Raw genomic sequence first — 16474 nt, 5'->3', positions numbered from 1 at the left:
AAATGTTAATAGTGCTGAGACTGAGAAAACTTGATTGGTTTGAACCTACTTATCTTAAAGATATTTCAGCAGCCCCATGATGGGCCTTGATCAATACTTTTTCTCAGCACTCCCCTTTACCAAAGAGTGTTCAGCAATAAATCCACTTGTTTCAAATGATGGGATTTCAAGTTTTCTCAGGATAAAAACAATTATACTCTGACTTCTTCCCTGATTTGAAATCATATTTGAACTCTTAGACATCTCAATGTGGCCAATGAAAGCAACAAAATAATCAGTGACTAACCACTTACTGAATCTTGTTTTCTAATGGGGGGACATGTTTATTTTTTTAAATGTTTTTATTGTTTTAGAGAGAGGATGGTAGAGGGAAGGAGAGAGAAAAACATTGATCAATTGCCTCCTGCACGCACCCCAACCCCTCAGGGATCAAACCTACAGCCTGGGTATGTGCCCTGACCCGGAATCAAACTGGTGACCTTTTGGTGCATGAGACAATAGTCAACAAACTGAGCCACACCGGCCAGGGTGGGGAATAATGATTTTCAATACATATTTTATATGGTTAGTTTACCTTCATTGGTAAATTGTTTACTGGATTAAACTTTGTCCACTTAAGCTAAGTAGATACAGAGTCTGTAAAATTGGAAACGGGTTAATAGTTTGTATGTTGGATTGAAATAAAAGGAACTGTGGTAATTGCACATCTATTAGATTGACCCTGTTATGCCCTAATAAGACTAAGGAGCAAGACTGTTAGCTGTTGGAAACAAGTTATTGAGTTCCAGGTTGGAATTTAGGCATTGTTTGTTTCCATGGCATTGTTTCAGTTCATTTATTTAGACTGCCACTTTGTGTTTGAAGGAAATAATGTACTGGTATATGTCCTAAGCCTGTTTTCATTTCTTAAAAAGTCTAACCATTTCTTGCTATGTTGGCATGGGGAAATAATAATTTAAGATTTGTTATTAAGAAAAGTTGTTGTTGCCCTGACTGGTTTGGCTCAGTGGATAGAGCGTCGGCCTGCAGACAAAAGGGTCCCGGGTTCGATTCCGGTCAAGGGCATGTATCTTGGTTGCGGGCACATCCCCAGTAGGGGGTGTGCAAGAAGCAGCTGATCGATGTTTCTCTCTCATCGATGTTTCTAACTCTCTATCCCTCTCCCTTCCTCTCTGTAAAGAATCAATAAAATACATATTTAAAAAAAAAAGTTGTTGTTTAGAAAAATGTAAATCACTGGCTGGTGATTTAATTAATTTGGGAATTTTAATATTGCTTAAGTAAACAATTTCAGGATAGTAACATAAGTGTTTTACCGAATGTATAAAAAAATGCAATGGGAGCATAAAAAAGGAAGTCACTAATTCAGTGTTTGGGTGCAAGTATTTTATATGGTAAAAGAACCTGCCACATATTCAACATGGTAGCATTTCTGCTGACCAAGGACTGAATAGACCATGTACTTACTTCTTTGAAAGCTTGGGGAAGAGTAAACATGTGGTCAAGGATTAATTTTTTTGGCCAAAAATAATTGAATAAATTGAATCTTTTTCCAGATAGCCTTATCTTGGGCACCATAAATGCCGGGGTCTTTCTCAGCATCTACTAGGGTTCAGGAATCTGGAAAAGGGGCTGTACATGAATGAATGAAGAGGCTAGAGAAGAAATATGAATTTGGAAGGCATGGGGGAAAGCCAGACAGAAACTTAGTTCTGGTGACTAAGCTCCCTGAATGTCTGGACCCCTAGCTTTTTATTAACACACTAGAGGCCCAGGGCATGAAATTCGTGCATGGGGGGGATCCCCTCAGCCCAGCCTTCACCCTCTCCAATCCGGGACCCCTCGGGGGATGTCCAATTGCTGGTCGGAAAGGGATCAGGCCTAAACCGGGATCGGGCCTAAACCAGTAGTTGGACATCCCTCTCACAATCCAGGTCCACTGGCTCCTAACTGCTCACCTGCCTGCCTGCCTGATCACCCCTAACTGCCCCCCCTGATGGCCTGGTCACCCCTAACTGCCCCCCTGCTGGCCTGGTTGCCCCCAACTGCCTCCCCCGGCCTGGTCACCCCTTACTGCCCCACCTGCTGGCCTGGTCACCCCCTACTGCCCCCCCGCCCCCGCCCCCGCCAGCCTGATCGCCCCTCACTGCCCCCCTCCTGCTGGCCTGGTCACCTCTAACTGCCCTCCCCCCCCCACCCCGCTGGCCTGGCTGCCCCATGCAGCCTGCTGCTTAGTCGTTTGGTCGCCCCTCACTAACCCCCCTGCTGGCCTGGTTGCCCCACACAGCCTGTTCAGTCATCCATTCGGTTGTTTCAGTTGCGACGGTTGCTTAGGCTTTTATATATTAGGATTTTACCCTAAAGCAAAGCAGATATACATATCAAAGGTAAAGTTTGGTTAAACAGTAAAAAAATTATCAGGTTGGGGGAATTGCCCTCAGCTGTTCTAGCAGCAGGTAATAACAGATTTTATTATTTAACAGATTTTATTTAATAACAGATTTTCGGCCCTGCTGAAGCCCCAAGGTTCATCAACCTTTTGATGAACTTCTTGCATTTATGACCTGCTGGAATTAGCCTCCAGAACTGCAGGGAGGGACTATCTCTTTAGGAGAAAATGGCTGCCTGGGTCCTGCAAGTCAGGTATGACTCAGCGCCAATCTCGTGGCCACCTCTCCTGGACCCTCTCCTCTCCCCAGACTCTCCCCACACTTCACAGGTTCATACCACCACCTGCACCTCAGCCACGTGTGAGTGTCTATATTTGGAAGGTCCTAGGAACTAGGCTCAGTGAACAAAAGCCAAGACCAAAAAGAGGGGAAAGAGCTGCGCCACTGCAAGCCCCTCTCCTCCCGGCATGGCACGGCCTGAGCAGCCATCCAGAATGTCCCCTCTGGGCTCCGTCTCTTGTTACTGTGGACCCAGATCTAGAATCCCCTGCCAACAGCAGTACTGCAGACTTCCTTTCCACAGTCGCACACTATGCCTGTCCCAAGGGACCAGCCTCAGTGCCGTGCGGTTTCCCTCTGACCCTCCAGGCTCGGAGGGCTCGCAGTTCTCTCCAGCCCAGATCCCTCATTTTACCGTTCTCCAGGCGTCCTCTGCCCTTCCCGGCCGCAGATTGTCTCACCAGCTGTGTCTACTTTGCCAATTCGGGCTGGATGTTATTCAATTTAGTTGCTTGTTCTATGTGCTTTGGGACAAAGCTTGGGACAAGTCCATCTGTTCTGCTGCCATTTTGACTCTCTCCCTCCTTGGAGTTTCTTCAGCGGAGGAACACAACTTGCTTTATAGCCAGGTGCAAACTTTTTACACTGTAACCAAGTGTCTGTGAAGCGTTTTCCTATGCCTCATCTCACTTGATCCTCACAGAAGTCCTGGAGTAGGTAGATAGGAGACGTGGTGGAATCCTATTTTCTTTTCATTAGCTGGAAGATGGAGATTTAGAAAGTTTAGAAACTTGACCCAACTAAAAAGAAGTAAGAAATGGTGGACCTTGAAAATGACTCCAGGTTTTCTCACTGTGCAGAATATAGTCAAACACTGCTGCAGTTAAATATTTTACTCCTTGTTCTCCCTGCGTGATCTACAATAATAATCTGCTTTGTGTTGATATTTACTGCTGTGTCGCTGACAATTACCTGAAAGAGAAGTTGGGGTGCTTCACTGGGCTGGAAAAATTTTAGCTAAATCAGAAAGCAGGTAAAGCAATCTTTATCTATATATATATAAAGCTGGCTCAGGTCGCACGCATGTGTTTCCATCTGTCATTGTCGATTGTGAATTTGGTTGATACTTCTATTATAGAGAAAAGGCGAATAGCGATATTAAAATATTTCTTCTAATTAATTTCCTTTCAGCGTGCACGAATTTGTGCACCAGGCCACTAGTATGTATTATAATTTTTATTTTAGTACACGAAGACTGATTGTTTATGTATAGCGGAGACTGTAATTTTCCGGTGCCCCTTCAGCAAGATGGTTCTTGCCACTGCTTCTCTTGTCCCTTGTGAGTGCTCTGATTCTGTGGTGTCCCCATATGTCGGCACAAGCTGAGTAGCACTAAAGCACATATTGTTCAATGAAATTACATCCAAATCAGCTGCCAAGTTCCAGTCAGTTTTACCAAATTAAGTAAAACTCTTTGAAATAATAGTACATAGTAATGTCATGTTTTTTCCAGTATTCTGTGGGTATTTTATGGATTGAAACTTAAGAAAGCACATTGTGAAAAGGAAAATTTATCATTTTATACTATACCAAGGCCACAAAGTAATCGGCAGTAATTATATTGTTTAGTAACTATAAATGAGCAACCCATTCTGTTGAGCTCGATTGTCTAGTGTTTATTGAACACCTATTATGTGAAATGCCATGGGCTACTTAATAGTTGCTCTAAAGACAGCCCCTCCCTTGGAGAGCCTGTGGGCTAATAAATAGAATGATGAGACTTGTAACTATAGCACATGGCAGACCTTGGAAGGTACTGTTAGAGAAATACAAATAGGATGCCATAGAGATTTCAGGAGAACACTGCCTCATCTCAACCAGTCGGGAACTGAACAGGAGACTTGGAGAAAGATGGATTTTGGAAGATAGGTGTACTTTTGGCAGCTAGAGAAGGGTGGGGTTGTTGGATTTCTGGGGGAGGGGGAGATGGTATGGAGGTGAGAAAGGGATAGATGGATTTGGTGACTACCAGGGAGTCTGATGTCACCAAATCACAGGCTCAAAGGGAAAGACTGGGAGAGTTTGAAGGTAGGCTGACAGCCTGTAGAAGCAGGCTGTGCTTGGGCCAAGTGTTCCATTGTATGTACTGGTATTTACTTCATCTTCTCTATCCAGTCCAGTAAAGGCTTGGATTAGTTGGGCGACAGGAGCATTTTCCATGTCTTTGCTTGATCACCATGGCCCCTTTCCCACTGCCTCTGAGGCTTTTCTCTCTCTGTCCATCCCAGCCAACATCAGGCACACACTCCTTTTCTCTTTCCTGTACTCGCTTCCCTCACTTTTTCTCTCCTTCCCCAGCTGTCAGGATCAGCTCAGAAGTCATCCTTGGAAGCACTCTGAAACCCTACAGTTGGAATTAATCATTACTTCCTCTGCTCTCACAGTGATTGTCTTACCCCTCATTATAGCACTTACTACATTCTGTCTTACATTATGGCTGTTTCCATCACTCTCTTCCTTCATCATATTGTAGGGGTTCTTGCTCCAATAGCTTAAATACAGATCAACTCATGTTTGTTGAATGAATGAACAAGCGATCTTGTTTACAGACAACATCGCTTTATATTATGTATAAAGAGATAGATACAGTAGACACCAAAGTGGTGGCAGTTCTAAAAGACTTTAATGATTAGCTGAAGATATTGTTTGGAGAAGCACAAAATATGCGCTCGGTCTCAGTTCAAGAATATTGACCACAGTTTGGCTCTCCTAGTCCTTTGCCTGAGCAAAAGCACAGCCTTTATTCCACACCCAGACCCTGTGCCAAACCACAGCCGCTCCCTGCTCCAGCTTTCCCAGCTGCCTGTGAGTGTGCTTCCGGCACAAGATGGAGCAGATACAGTGCGGCGGGGACAAAAAAGAACACCTGAAAGCAAGGCAGCGGTTTCCCCTGATTTATTTAAGACCTCTCTCCTTGAAAGTTCACCTTCATGGTATAAGCATTTTTAAATGACTTTTCAAACATTAGCAGAGTTCTCAAAATTCCTACATGAATCAAAATTAGGCTTAAGATGTTTTACATAGAGTTGTATTGGTCCCCGCACCTTTCCATCCTTGAAGGATTTTAGATCACAAGTCAGGGTGATATATTTGCATGTTTCTTTATGCCCTTGAAGTTCATTTACACCTACTTGCTTTTTGTGGTTATTGATTCATGTATTCAGAACCCCAGTTCCTCATCAGTAAAGTGAGGGAATTGAAGTAGAGTGTCCCCAAGTTTGCTCTGTCAGCATTTAGCATAAAATCTATTATATGACTGTAGGAATTAATTTTTGTCCAAAAGCCAATGCTTACAGAATATTTAATGGTTTTGTGTTTAGGCTGTTTGCCACTAGATGGCAGTAAAAATGTTATTATTGGCAGTAAGTGCTTATCAATTTTTAAGGTTTTTTTGTTTTTTCCTTTATATTGAATTTTATTAAGGTGACATTAGTTAACAAAATTATACAGGTTGCAGGTGCGCAGTTCCAGAACACATCATTTGTACACTGTATTGTACACTAAATCTTTCCTTAGGATGTATTGTGTGTCCGCAGTCTCCCACCCCAATTCAAGTCTCCCATCCTCACTTATCCCCCCATACCCTCCTCCACCTCTTCTTACCTCCTCTCCCCCTTTAAGTTTACTTTAAAAGAGAGATTTGGAAGTCTAAAGTTTGAGGTGTCTATTTTGAAATTATCTAACCGTAGCCAAGTCTCAATATGTTCTTTCCTAGAACCCATGCTTATTTTACCCAGGGATAAAACTCGTATGGCCCTCCATAGCAATTTGTATTAGGGAATTATGGGGGGGAGAGGGGAAACATAAATTAAAGCAAGTCATTTCGTTTTACAAAACATTATTTTATGATAAAAGTAAGATATGGTAATTGTAGAAACTTTGGAAATACAGGTATTTTGAAGAAGACATTTTAAATTACTCCTAGAAATAATCTATGCTAACTAGTTGTAAAGTTTCTTTCCAATATTTTTTTGTGCATACAAAATTAAAATCACATAGACCATATAGTTTTACACCTTAGGTTTCAAACGAATGTTGCATTGTATTTTCCTGTGTTATTAAATGTTTTTTACAACATGATTCACAATGTTGGATAAAGCATAATGAATTCAACCAATCCAATGTTGTTGGGCACTTTAGTTCTTCTAGTTTTTCACTGTTACAAGTAATGCTGCTATGAATTAAATCTTTCCTTAGGATGTATTATTGGAAATTAAGTTACTGAATAAAAGGATACAATTTTCCTGCTTTGGCTACAGTCATAAGTGAGTTCCTAGAAAAGCTTCACAAATGTGAGCTCCCGGCAGCAAGAGTGCCCCTCTCACCACCTTCCTGCCAACACTGAGCATTGTGGTGGAGGTTGGTTGTTTTTTAACAGGGCAGGAGGTGGGCTGGGGAACTAATTTTTGTAATATTCAGTGTTTTAAAAATCCGTTCTAACAATATCATTTTGGAAATTTGGGCCAGGACAGGTCTGCTAATTAAGTTATTTTTATGTTTCCAAGACCTTAAGTGTTACGGTTAGCTTGTCTAATGCAGGTGTTGTGGATACTCCCTAGGGAACTGTTTATGGCTATGTTAAACATGACTCAGAAATTATTTACACTCCCTAATCACACCTTCTAAATCTGTTGAATGTCCTGGGTTTGGGGTTCTTCCTTTTTTTTAACTTTCATTGGCATGGCTACCGAAGTAATTCATGCAGTTGTGGGAAGCCCCCGCCGCTTGCATTGGTCCCGAGGCGCGGGATGTGAGTGCCTCTTGGAGGCTCAGGCGAAAGCCTTGGCGTGGTTTTCTGAGACCCACAGTCTGCACTGACCCAGGTTTCCGCCTATTGTACACACACTACATTACCTTCATCCCAGCTGAGTCTGTAGTACTTTGTGCTTTAATTTGTTAAGGGTCAGTCATGTAAATTATGATGCAGCCATCTTTTACAGGTGGCTTAATTGAAACTTTGCTTAATTGAATTTTATTAAAAACTGAATTTTAAGGGAGGTGCCATACTTAGAACACTTAGCACAGTGCTTCACACAAAAGTGAGCACTCAGTACATTTTAGTAGTCATAACTGTTAGAATTCCCTCAAGCAGCCACACTTACGGGATGCAGGGCCTGAGAGCTCTCCCTGCAGAGGGACTAGACCAGACTGAAGCCCTGAGTGGCAGGAGACCTGTGGCCCTCAGGGGCCTCACACAGCTGCAAGGAAAAGTCAGCCCCAGGTAGGGCTTTGGGAACTAGTGTGGGCTTCATCTAAGAATAATTGGGAGCCTTAAAGGGCCCCCAAAGGGCCTTAAGCTGAGGACCCATTAGATTTGCATTGTTTAAAACAAGGCGGGGGTGGGGCATTCAGTTGCCTCCTGCAGAGAGGATGCAGGGAGGTTCCTTTTAAGGTGGTTTAGAGTAGTAAGTAACCAGTCTTGGCATGTCACGTAAACTCTGTGTGTCCCAGTTTGCTCATCTATAACAGATTCAGTAATAGTACCCACCCTCTGGGCTGTGGGGATTAAATGAGTTGCTATTTGTAACGTGCTTTGAACAGCTTCCTGAGCAGTTTTAAGTGTTTTTTTTAAATAGAATGCCTGGTGGCAGAAGGCTAATCCCATCCAGTTCCATCCTCCCTCCATCTAGCACCAGAATGACCCAAACGACCCCTGACTGAGCCAGCAGCCGCCAAGTTTTCAAATCAAGCTCAGCCTCCTCCCTCCCCTGCCTGGTCTGGTGTGGGTACCTACACATGGATGTGTGGCATATGACAGACCAGGCCTGGCTGGTCGTTCCTTTACCACAACACCTGCATTGCCCCCCACACAGGGGTCAGGCCCCAGTCGCCCCTTGCTGAGTGCACCACCTGTGCTTCCTGCTGTGGTAAACTAGGCAAATCCTCCAGTAAGGATGACCCCTGGCTGCCATTTACCTCTCCTGGCTCTGCCGCCCTCACCACACTGCTTGCTCTCACCCAGACTGCACTTGGTGTTTGAAAATAACTGAGCAATGAGCTCTCCTGGGCGACATGTCGTCAGCTCCTGTTTGCTTTCCGTTTTCATAAAGGACATCTTTGAACTGGAAGGAAAAAGAACAGTTAACATGCAGTGGCTTCCACCCAGCCTTTCCCATGCTGACGAGGAGCCTCGTCATTATCCTAGACTTTGTAAGTTCACTTTAACGCTGTAAATTTCCTGTTTTTCTCCCTCTCCAGGATGCATTTTTTGTAAATTATACTACACATGGAAATTTATATATGCAGGAAACATTTTAATCATAATATCTTCCACTGAGTAGTAATATTTCAAAGCTACTTTTTTAACCTACTGTGATCTTTTCTAATTTGAAAACAGTAGACGGGATCTCATTTAGGGACAGCAGTTTCAACCTGTGCTACTCAGTAATGTTGCCTGGAGTTCTGTTTTGAGGATATTGAGCAATTCTGAGGTCACGGAGGAAGTACCGCAATCTACACGGGAGGGTGCATGCCAGGTCTAGAGGGGACCTTTCCTCCGGGGAGACTCCTCAGAATTGTGGGGAGGGAGAGGCGGCACAGAGGCCTTCTGGGTGTTTCTAATGCATGATTACGTTTAATGGGAGGCAACATTTGTCATTTTAATTTACATCATTATGAAAAGGTGAAATAGTTTATGATAAAATTGAAAGGCGTTCAGGACAACAGATTAGTGATGCTCGCCCTGGGCCTTGCTGGTGTGTGTGTGTGTGTGTGTGTGTGTGTGTGTGTGTGTGTTGTCCTGGTCTTGTGGGGCCTGTCATTGATGCGATGATGCTCTTCCCTTGATGTGACTGTCTGCATGCCTATTTGTGTGTGAGCTCACATTTATATGCACATATTCGTTTTATCTTGTAGTATGTACTCATAAAATGCAGTGCAGGACTTAAAAAATGTAAAATGACGATTTCCCCTGGGAATATACTGAAAACCACTGGGTTGTACACTTTAAAATGGGAGAATTTTATGGTATATGAGTTATATCTCAATAAAGCTGTTAAAGAAGAAAATGTCCCATCAGTCCCAGTTCTCAGCCTGAATGCTATCTCTGGCAGAAGACACAGTGTCCCCGATCCAGGCCTGCGCTGGGTCATCCAGGTGTCCCCGCCTCCGGTCCACGCCGGCTACAGGGGTCGGGGCCTCCCCTGGAGGGGGTGGTTTCTGTCTTTCTCTTTGGTGGGTTCTGACCTGGCCTAGACCTCCTGCCCCTAGCAAGTGCCCTCTCTGGAAAAGGCAGCAAGAACGGTGACCAGGAGCTTGTCCTCAGTATTGTGACCACTAGGTTTCAGGGGGGAAAGGAAGAAAAATGTTTTCTATAAAATAGCATTGTACTTCTCTCTCTCCCTTTCTCAGTTCTTCCCTGCCTTTAACTAATAAAGAATGTGGAGGTAGAAGCAGTTCTCTCTCAGGTTCTCCTCATTTGTGACTGAGCATTCTTGGCCTGGGTGGGGCCGGAGAGCTGATGCTGGGGAGCTGAGGACGAAGAGCCTCGCTCTGGGCATCGGTGTGGAGTTAAACAGCAAGCACGAGTGAGGTTTGTCATGTTGGCTATTTCTAAAGTGTGCCGTTAATGTAAGAAACTTTATACTAGTGGTACCTAATCTTTCTCACTTGTAAAGAATAAGAAAAACAGAAGGTAAATATTCGTACAGAGAATAGCAGAGCTTTAAGATTCGTTTCCGTTTTAAGTCCATTTGTTTTGCCAGTGTGTTCATGTTTAGGTCTGTTATACTAATGTTATTAATTTTTTCATTTATATACACAATTAACTAAAGAGCTTTTTCAAGCACCCATGTCTATAAAGTATTTTTAAAGAAAGGTTCTTTTGTTGTAAAAAAAAAAAAAGAAAGAAAATGTTTTCAAATACGCTTTTTCAAAAAGTAATTATTTTTTCTTGATTATAAAAGCAGTACATTCACATATAGGAAACTGGAAAGTGTATTAAAGTAGAAAGAAGAAAAAATATATAGCACCACCCTAGAGACTGTTAACATTTGGTGATACTTTCTTTCATTATTTTTTCATTCTCATGTATGGATTATTTTTATATTGATGTGATCTTTTCTGTGTATAAAATTTTACATCTTCCTTTCTTCATTTCACATGATAATATAAGCATTTAAAATGCTGTTATAAATTTTTCATAAACATTTTAATGGCTTATACAATGAGCTGCTGTGTGAGACACTAAATTAATCATTCCCTGCTGTTAGACATTACTAATGAGAAATAATACTGTAATGAACATCTTTGAGCATAATCCCATTGTCATATTTGGATTTATTTCCTTAAATGTAAGCCAGATATATTAAAAGTTCTGAATGCTTTTAAAGCCTTATAATATAGCCTCAAGTTGATTTCTGTAAGGCAGGCATTCTATCAATCTATAAGGCATCTTTGTCCAGGTTACCAACCTCTGGGCAGACATAGCCCTGGCAGCCCAAGCTTGCGGGTGTACCGTAGCCTGTGCTCCGCCTGCTCTGCTCCCTGTGGGGGCCTCAGTGTGGTCCGCGGCAGAGCTGACCTGTGGATGCTCATTTACATTCTTCCCATGGCTCACACAGAGTACTTGCTTCAGATTAGTATTAATTAGGTATTCATATCTGTAAAATCTTTAATTTATTAGGTGAAAAAGTAAATGTTGGTATGTTGATACTTAAATTTACCCATTTTGATTATGAGGGTGAACATTTATTCATGTGTTTCTTGGGCATTTGTATTTTCTCTTAAGAATTACCTGTTTATACTCATCTTATACTCAGTGTTTGTCATTTGGTATTTTGCACATTACTTTACATATGATCTGTATTATTTGTAGTCAATAGTCTTCGGGGTTTGTACTTATTTTATGAAAAACAAAAGGTTTTATTTTTATTTAGAATAATCAATTATTTGCTTCCTTGATTTTCAGTTTACAAAGTTCTTCCCATTTAGACATGTGAAAAGTACTTATATTTTCTTCTTGTTTATTATTTTATTTCATTTTTACATTGATCTCTTGGATTTATGTTAAATTCAAGTATATTTTGATGAGTAGCATTAGGTAGGAATCTAATTTTTTTCAAATAGTTTTATCTGCACTATTTTTTCACATAATCTTTCCTTTTCCTAGTGATTAATGTGTTTTTTGTCATTTGATTATCTTCTATTCTGATAAAAATATTTTGCTGAATTTAAAACCAATACATTCTTTTAATATGGTTAAAGCACTGTTCTTTATATATTTTTGTTTCACTGTTAACATTTTTTAAAATTGACTTTGAATTTAATACTTTTATTACTAACTTATTTCTTCTTTTTATTAATGGTTTTATTGATTTCAGAAAGGAAGGGAGAGAGATAGAAACATCAATGATGAAAGAGAACCCTTGATTTCCTGCCTTCTGCACGCCCCCTACTGGGGATCGAGCCCTCAACCCAGGCATGTGCCCTGACTGGAAATTGAACTGAGCCATGCTGGCCGGGCTATTTCTTCTTTATACATTAAATCAAAGTGAACTGAATATATGGGCACATTAAGATTACTCATTTACAAATGACCCGGACTCTAGGTATTAAACATAAGAGGCACTTGCATTCACATTTAAGAACTTTTTTCTCTTTCTGTTTATGTTTGTAGGGGTTGTTATCTCATATACTTGCAGCATTCAGATTTGATATAAAAGAAATTGGTCTTTTTACTCAAAGTCTTGGGTATGCACCTGCAGATTATTATCCTGGTTTGCTAAAAAATGTAAGTATTTTTAATTTATTAGTATTAAAATTTTCATTGGTTAATATATCATCAGCAAAAAGAATAAATAGAAGTATTTCACTTCTCCAGAAGAGATGTTTAACTTTTCTATGTTTATCTCTTCTTACGTTGGGTGGACTTACGGCCATGTAAGGAAGAAATGTGAGATGGGAGGTTATGGGAAAGAAGAAGGAAGCCAGGAGAGGTTATTCTAAATCAACCAACTTCTCTGTCTCTTAACACATTTCATTTATCCTCTCAAAGACTTTTAGGAGAAGAAATTGGTTAACCAATGTAAATACAGCCTTTCATTGTTAGACAAATTTTGTATTTAAAAATGGCATGATAGGAATTTTGTGTTAAAGCAAAAAATGTAATTACAACCTTGTAAATACTACTATATTAAAGCTATGTATTCTTCTGCCTTAACTTTTAGCTAGATTGAAGAAATTTTAATTTTGATCTTAACATAGCTCTTCTAAAAATTGTTATATTTTTCAATGTTTAACTATTCTGGTCTTTTGGACGCTTTATACACGAATAAAAAATAAAGACTAAGAAAGAAAAATAAAGTAACTCTAACACTGTGTTATTTGTAATGGGTTCGGTTTTAATTCTTAGGTAATTAGTGATCTGTCTGTTGTTCATTTGCTTAAGTAGGAATTCAGAATAACAGGCAGTAAACATAAAATCCAAATTATTAGTAAATAAGTTGGCATTGCCTCTTTTCACTTTGACAAAGTACAAGGAGAGAGCTGGTGGAAGAGGGTAGGGAATCTCAACGGAAATACCACTCACACCAGGAAAACAGAACTGACGTCATCCTGTTTGCAGTGCGAGTTAACCTGCAACTGATTTTGTTTTACAGATGGTTTTATCATTAGTGTCTGAACTCAGAGAGAATCATCTTAATGGATTTAACACTCAGAGGCGGTAGGTGTGGAACTTAACAGCCCTCTTCTCAAGTTTCAAAATGTATGTTTGGTTATGAGAGAAAAAGTTATAATTCTTAGGAAATGCATGTTCATAGTTATAGTTATAGTTATATCTATTGTGAAAAGATTATTTTAGTTGAATACATGGAAAATGGGTAAACTTTATCAAACTTTCTCTTTTAATCCCTGTTCTCAACTTTCATAAGGCAATAAATCGTGCAATGTGTCACATGCTCCCATGGAGTAAAAAGCCCTCCATATACAGTAGGGAACACAGAACAAGTGCTCAGCTCCGTGTGTGCATGTCATTTACACACACACACACACACACACACACACACACAACCAGGATGTTTACAAGGCAGCAGATACTTGATGTGCACATATGACTTATATGACTATTTTAAGAAACAATATTCTAACATTTAGACTAAACAAATCAAAGAGTCAAATTAAATAGCAGTTAATCACATTATAAAATGTTTCTTCACTATGAGGAAGAATTCAAAGTTGTTTTCACTGGTGAGCATTTTATTTTTAACAAGTCATTCACTAAACGAATCTAGTGACCAAAGCACATTGTGATTTTTTTTTGTAAAGCTATTGCCAGTGAAAGCTCTATCAGGTATGGTGTTTGCTCTCAGACTTAGAAATCCTTTGCATCTAACCCTTAAACTATAAAATTCTTAGGCAAAAACATGAGGAAATCTTTATTACATTGGATTTGGCAGTGATTTTTTGGATATGACATCAAAAGCACAACAGTAAAAAAGCTAGATAAATCAGACTTCATTCAAATTAAGAACTATGAATCATAGGATGTTATCAAGAAAGCAAAAAGACAACCAACTGAATAAGTAGCATGGAAATCATATATCTGAAATCATACACCCAGAATGTATAAAAATTCCTAAAACTCAATAACAGAAAATTAAATATAAAAAAATGGCCAAGAGACTTGACTAGACATTTCTCCCAGGAATTTGTACAACAGGCCAATAAACACATGAAAAGATGCTCAACATCAGTAATTATTAGGGAAATGCCTATCGAAATCACAATGGGATACCACATCACACCTACTAGGATAGCTGTAATTTAAAAACACAAACAAAAATGAAAACTAACAGATCTTGGTGAAAATACTAGTATAGAGCAGATAGAACCCTTGTGCATTGCAGGTGGGAATGGAAAAAGGTACAGCCACTGTGGAAAACAGTTTGGCAGTTCCTCAAAAAATTAAATACAGCCCAGCTGGCATGGCTTAGTAGTTGAGCGTTGACCTATGAACTAGGAGGTCACGGTTCGATTCCTGGTTAGGGCACTTGCCTGGATGCTCAGGTTGCGGGCTCGAATCCCCAGTGTGGGGCATGCAGGAGGCAGCCAATCAGTGATTCTCTTATCATTGATCTCTCTCTCTCTCTCTCTCTCTCTCTCTCTCTCTCTCTCTCTCTCTCCCCCCCCTCTCTCTCCCTCCCTCCCTCCCTCCCTCTTTGAAATCAATAAAAATATATACTTTTTTAAAGTTAAATGCAGAATGACCATAAGACCCAACAATTCTACTCCTAGGTACATATTCAAAAGAAATGAAAGTAGGGGCTCAGATATCTGTACACCAAGTTCATAGTAACCCAAGTGCCTATCAACAGATGAACAGAGAAACAAAATGTGGTTTACAAATACATTACAATACTATTCAGCCATAAAAAGGAATAAAAATTGTGTATGTGCAAGAACATGGATAGACTTTGAAAACATCATGCTTAGTGAACTAAGCCAGACACAGAAGGACAGATATTGTATGATTCCACTTATATGAGGTACCTAGAATAGGCAAATTCATAGAGACAGAAAGCAGACTATCTGTAATAATAAAAGAGTAATATGCTAATTAGATCAGACGTCCTTCCTTCTAGACAAAGCTGTGGCGGCCGGGGGCTGAGGCAGAGGAGGCCGGCCAAGGCCCTTGAATTTCATTCATCGGGCCTCTAGTAGGTTATAAGTGTCTAGAGGGAGTGGAGTGATTGCTTAATGGGTACATAGTTTTTGTGGGGGGTGTAGATTGTGGTGATGGGTACACAGTTTGTGAATGTATTTAATGCCACTGAATGGTTACCACTTACAAATGGTTAAAATAATAACTATTACGTATGCTTTATTGCAATAAAAGAAATTTAAAGAAAAAAAACAAATGTGATGCCAACTATAAACTCCCTCAAATGATTAAAATGTAAGACACATTAGCATGTGTTAGAAAGGATATGAAATTACCAGATCTTTCATAAACTGTTTGGGAGAATGTACATAATATAAACATTTTTGTAAACAGTGTGGCAGTTTAATATAAAGTTAAACATAAACTTACCATATGACCCACCAATTCCATTTCTGAGTTTTTACTCATGACAAGTGAAAACATAGGTATTCACAAATATTTCTGTATAAATATTCATAGCTGTTTTAGTTGTAATAGTTCAAAACCAAAAACAGTCCAAAGGACCATTGACAAGGGAATGGGTAAACAAATAAAAAATTATGTTACCACCACTGAAAAAAATGAAAAAACAAGTCATAAGCAGAAAGTATTATGAAATTGTACATCTGATAAAGGGCTCAAACTCAGAATATATAAAGAATCCAGTAATAAGACAAATAACCCAGTTTAAAAATTGGCAAAAGATTGGAATACATGTCACCAAAAAATGTATACAAATGGCTTATTTCAAGAACATGAATACTGGTATATAAATGTTTATAGCAGCATTGTTCATAATAGACAAAAAGTGGAAGCAACCCAAATATCCATCAACTTATGGTTGGGTAAAAAAAGTATGGTATGTGCATACAATAGAATATTATTCCTAAGAAAAAGGAACAAGCTACTGATTCATGCTGCAGCATGTGTGAACCTCAAAAACATGCTTAGTGAAAGAAGTCAGTCATAAAAGAACACACATTGTATGATTCCATTTTTTTATAAAATGTCCAGAATATGCAAATCCTACCTAATAATAGACAAATATGCAAATTGACCATACCTCCGACACACCCACAAGCCACGCCCACAAGCCACACCCACC

At 39.9% G+C, this 16474-nt stretch overlaps 1 protein-coding gene across 4 annotated transcripts in view; it reads left to right on the top strand.

Annotated features, from left to right (window-relative positions):
- The window catches only part of FANCC (FA complementation group C), a 175844-nt gene that overhangs the window by 85297 nt on the left and 74073 nt on the right, over positions 1–16474 (top strand). For all 4 annotated transcript variants that reach the window (XM_054727385.1, XM_054727386.1, XM_054727384.1 and 1 more), the window contains exons 5-6: positions 12346–12459; positions 13328–13392. In XM_054727385.1, the coding sequence (XP_054583360.1) occupies positions 12346–12459; positions 13328–13392 (179 nt within the window). The remainder of the gene's footprint in view (positions 1–12345; positions 12460–13327; positions 13393–16474) is intronic.

Source organism: Eptesicus fuscus, chromosome 15 (genome assembly GCF_027574615.1).
Source record: "Eptesicus fuscus isolate TK198812 chromosome 15, DD_ASM_mEF_20220401, whole genome shotgun sequence".
Taxonomy (NCBI): domain Eukaryota; kingdom Metazoa; phylum Chordata; class Mammalia; order Chiroptera; family Vespertilionidae; genus Eptesicus; species Eptesicus fuscus.
This window is presented reverse-complemented; position numbering and strand designations above follow the sequence as displayed.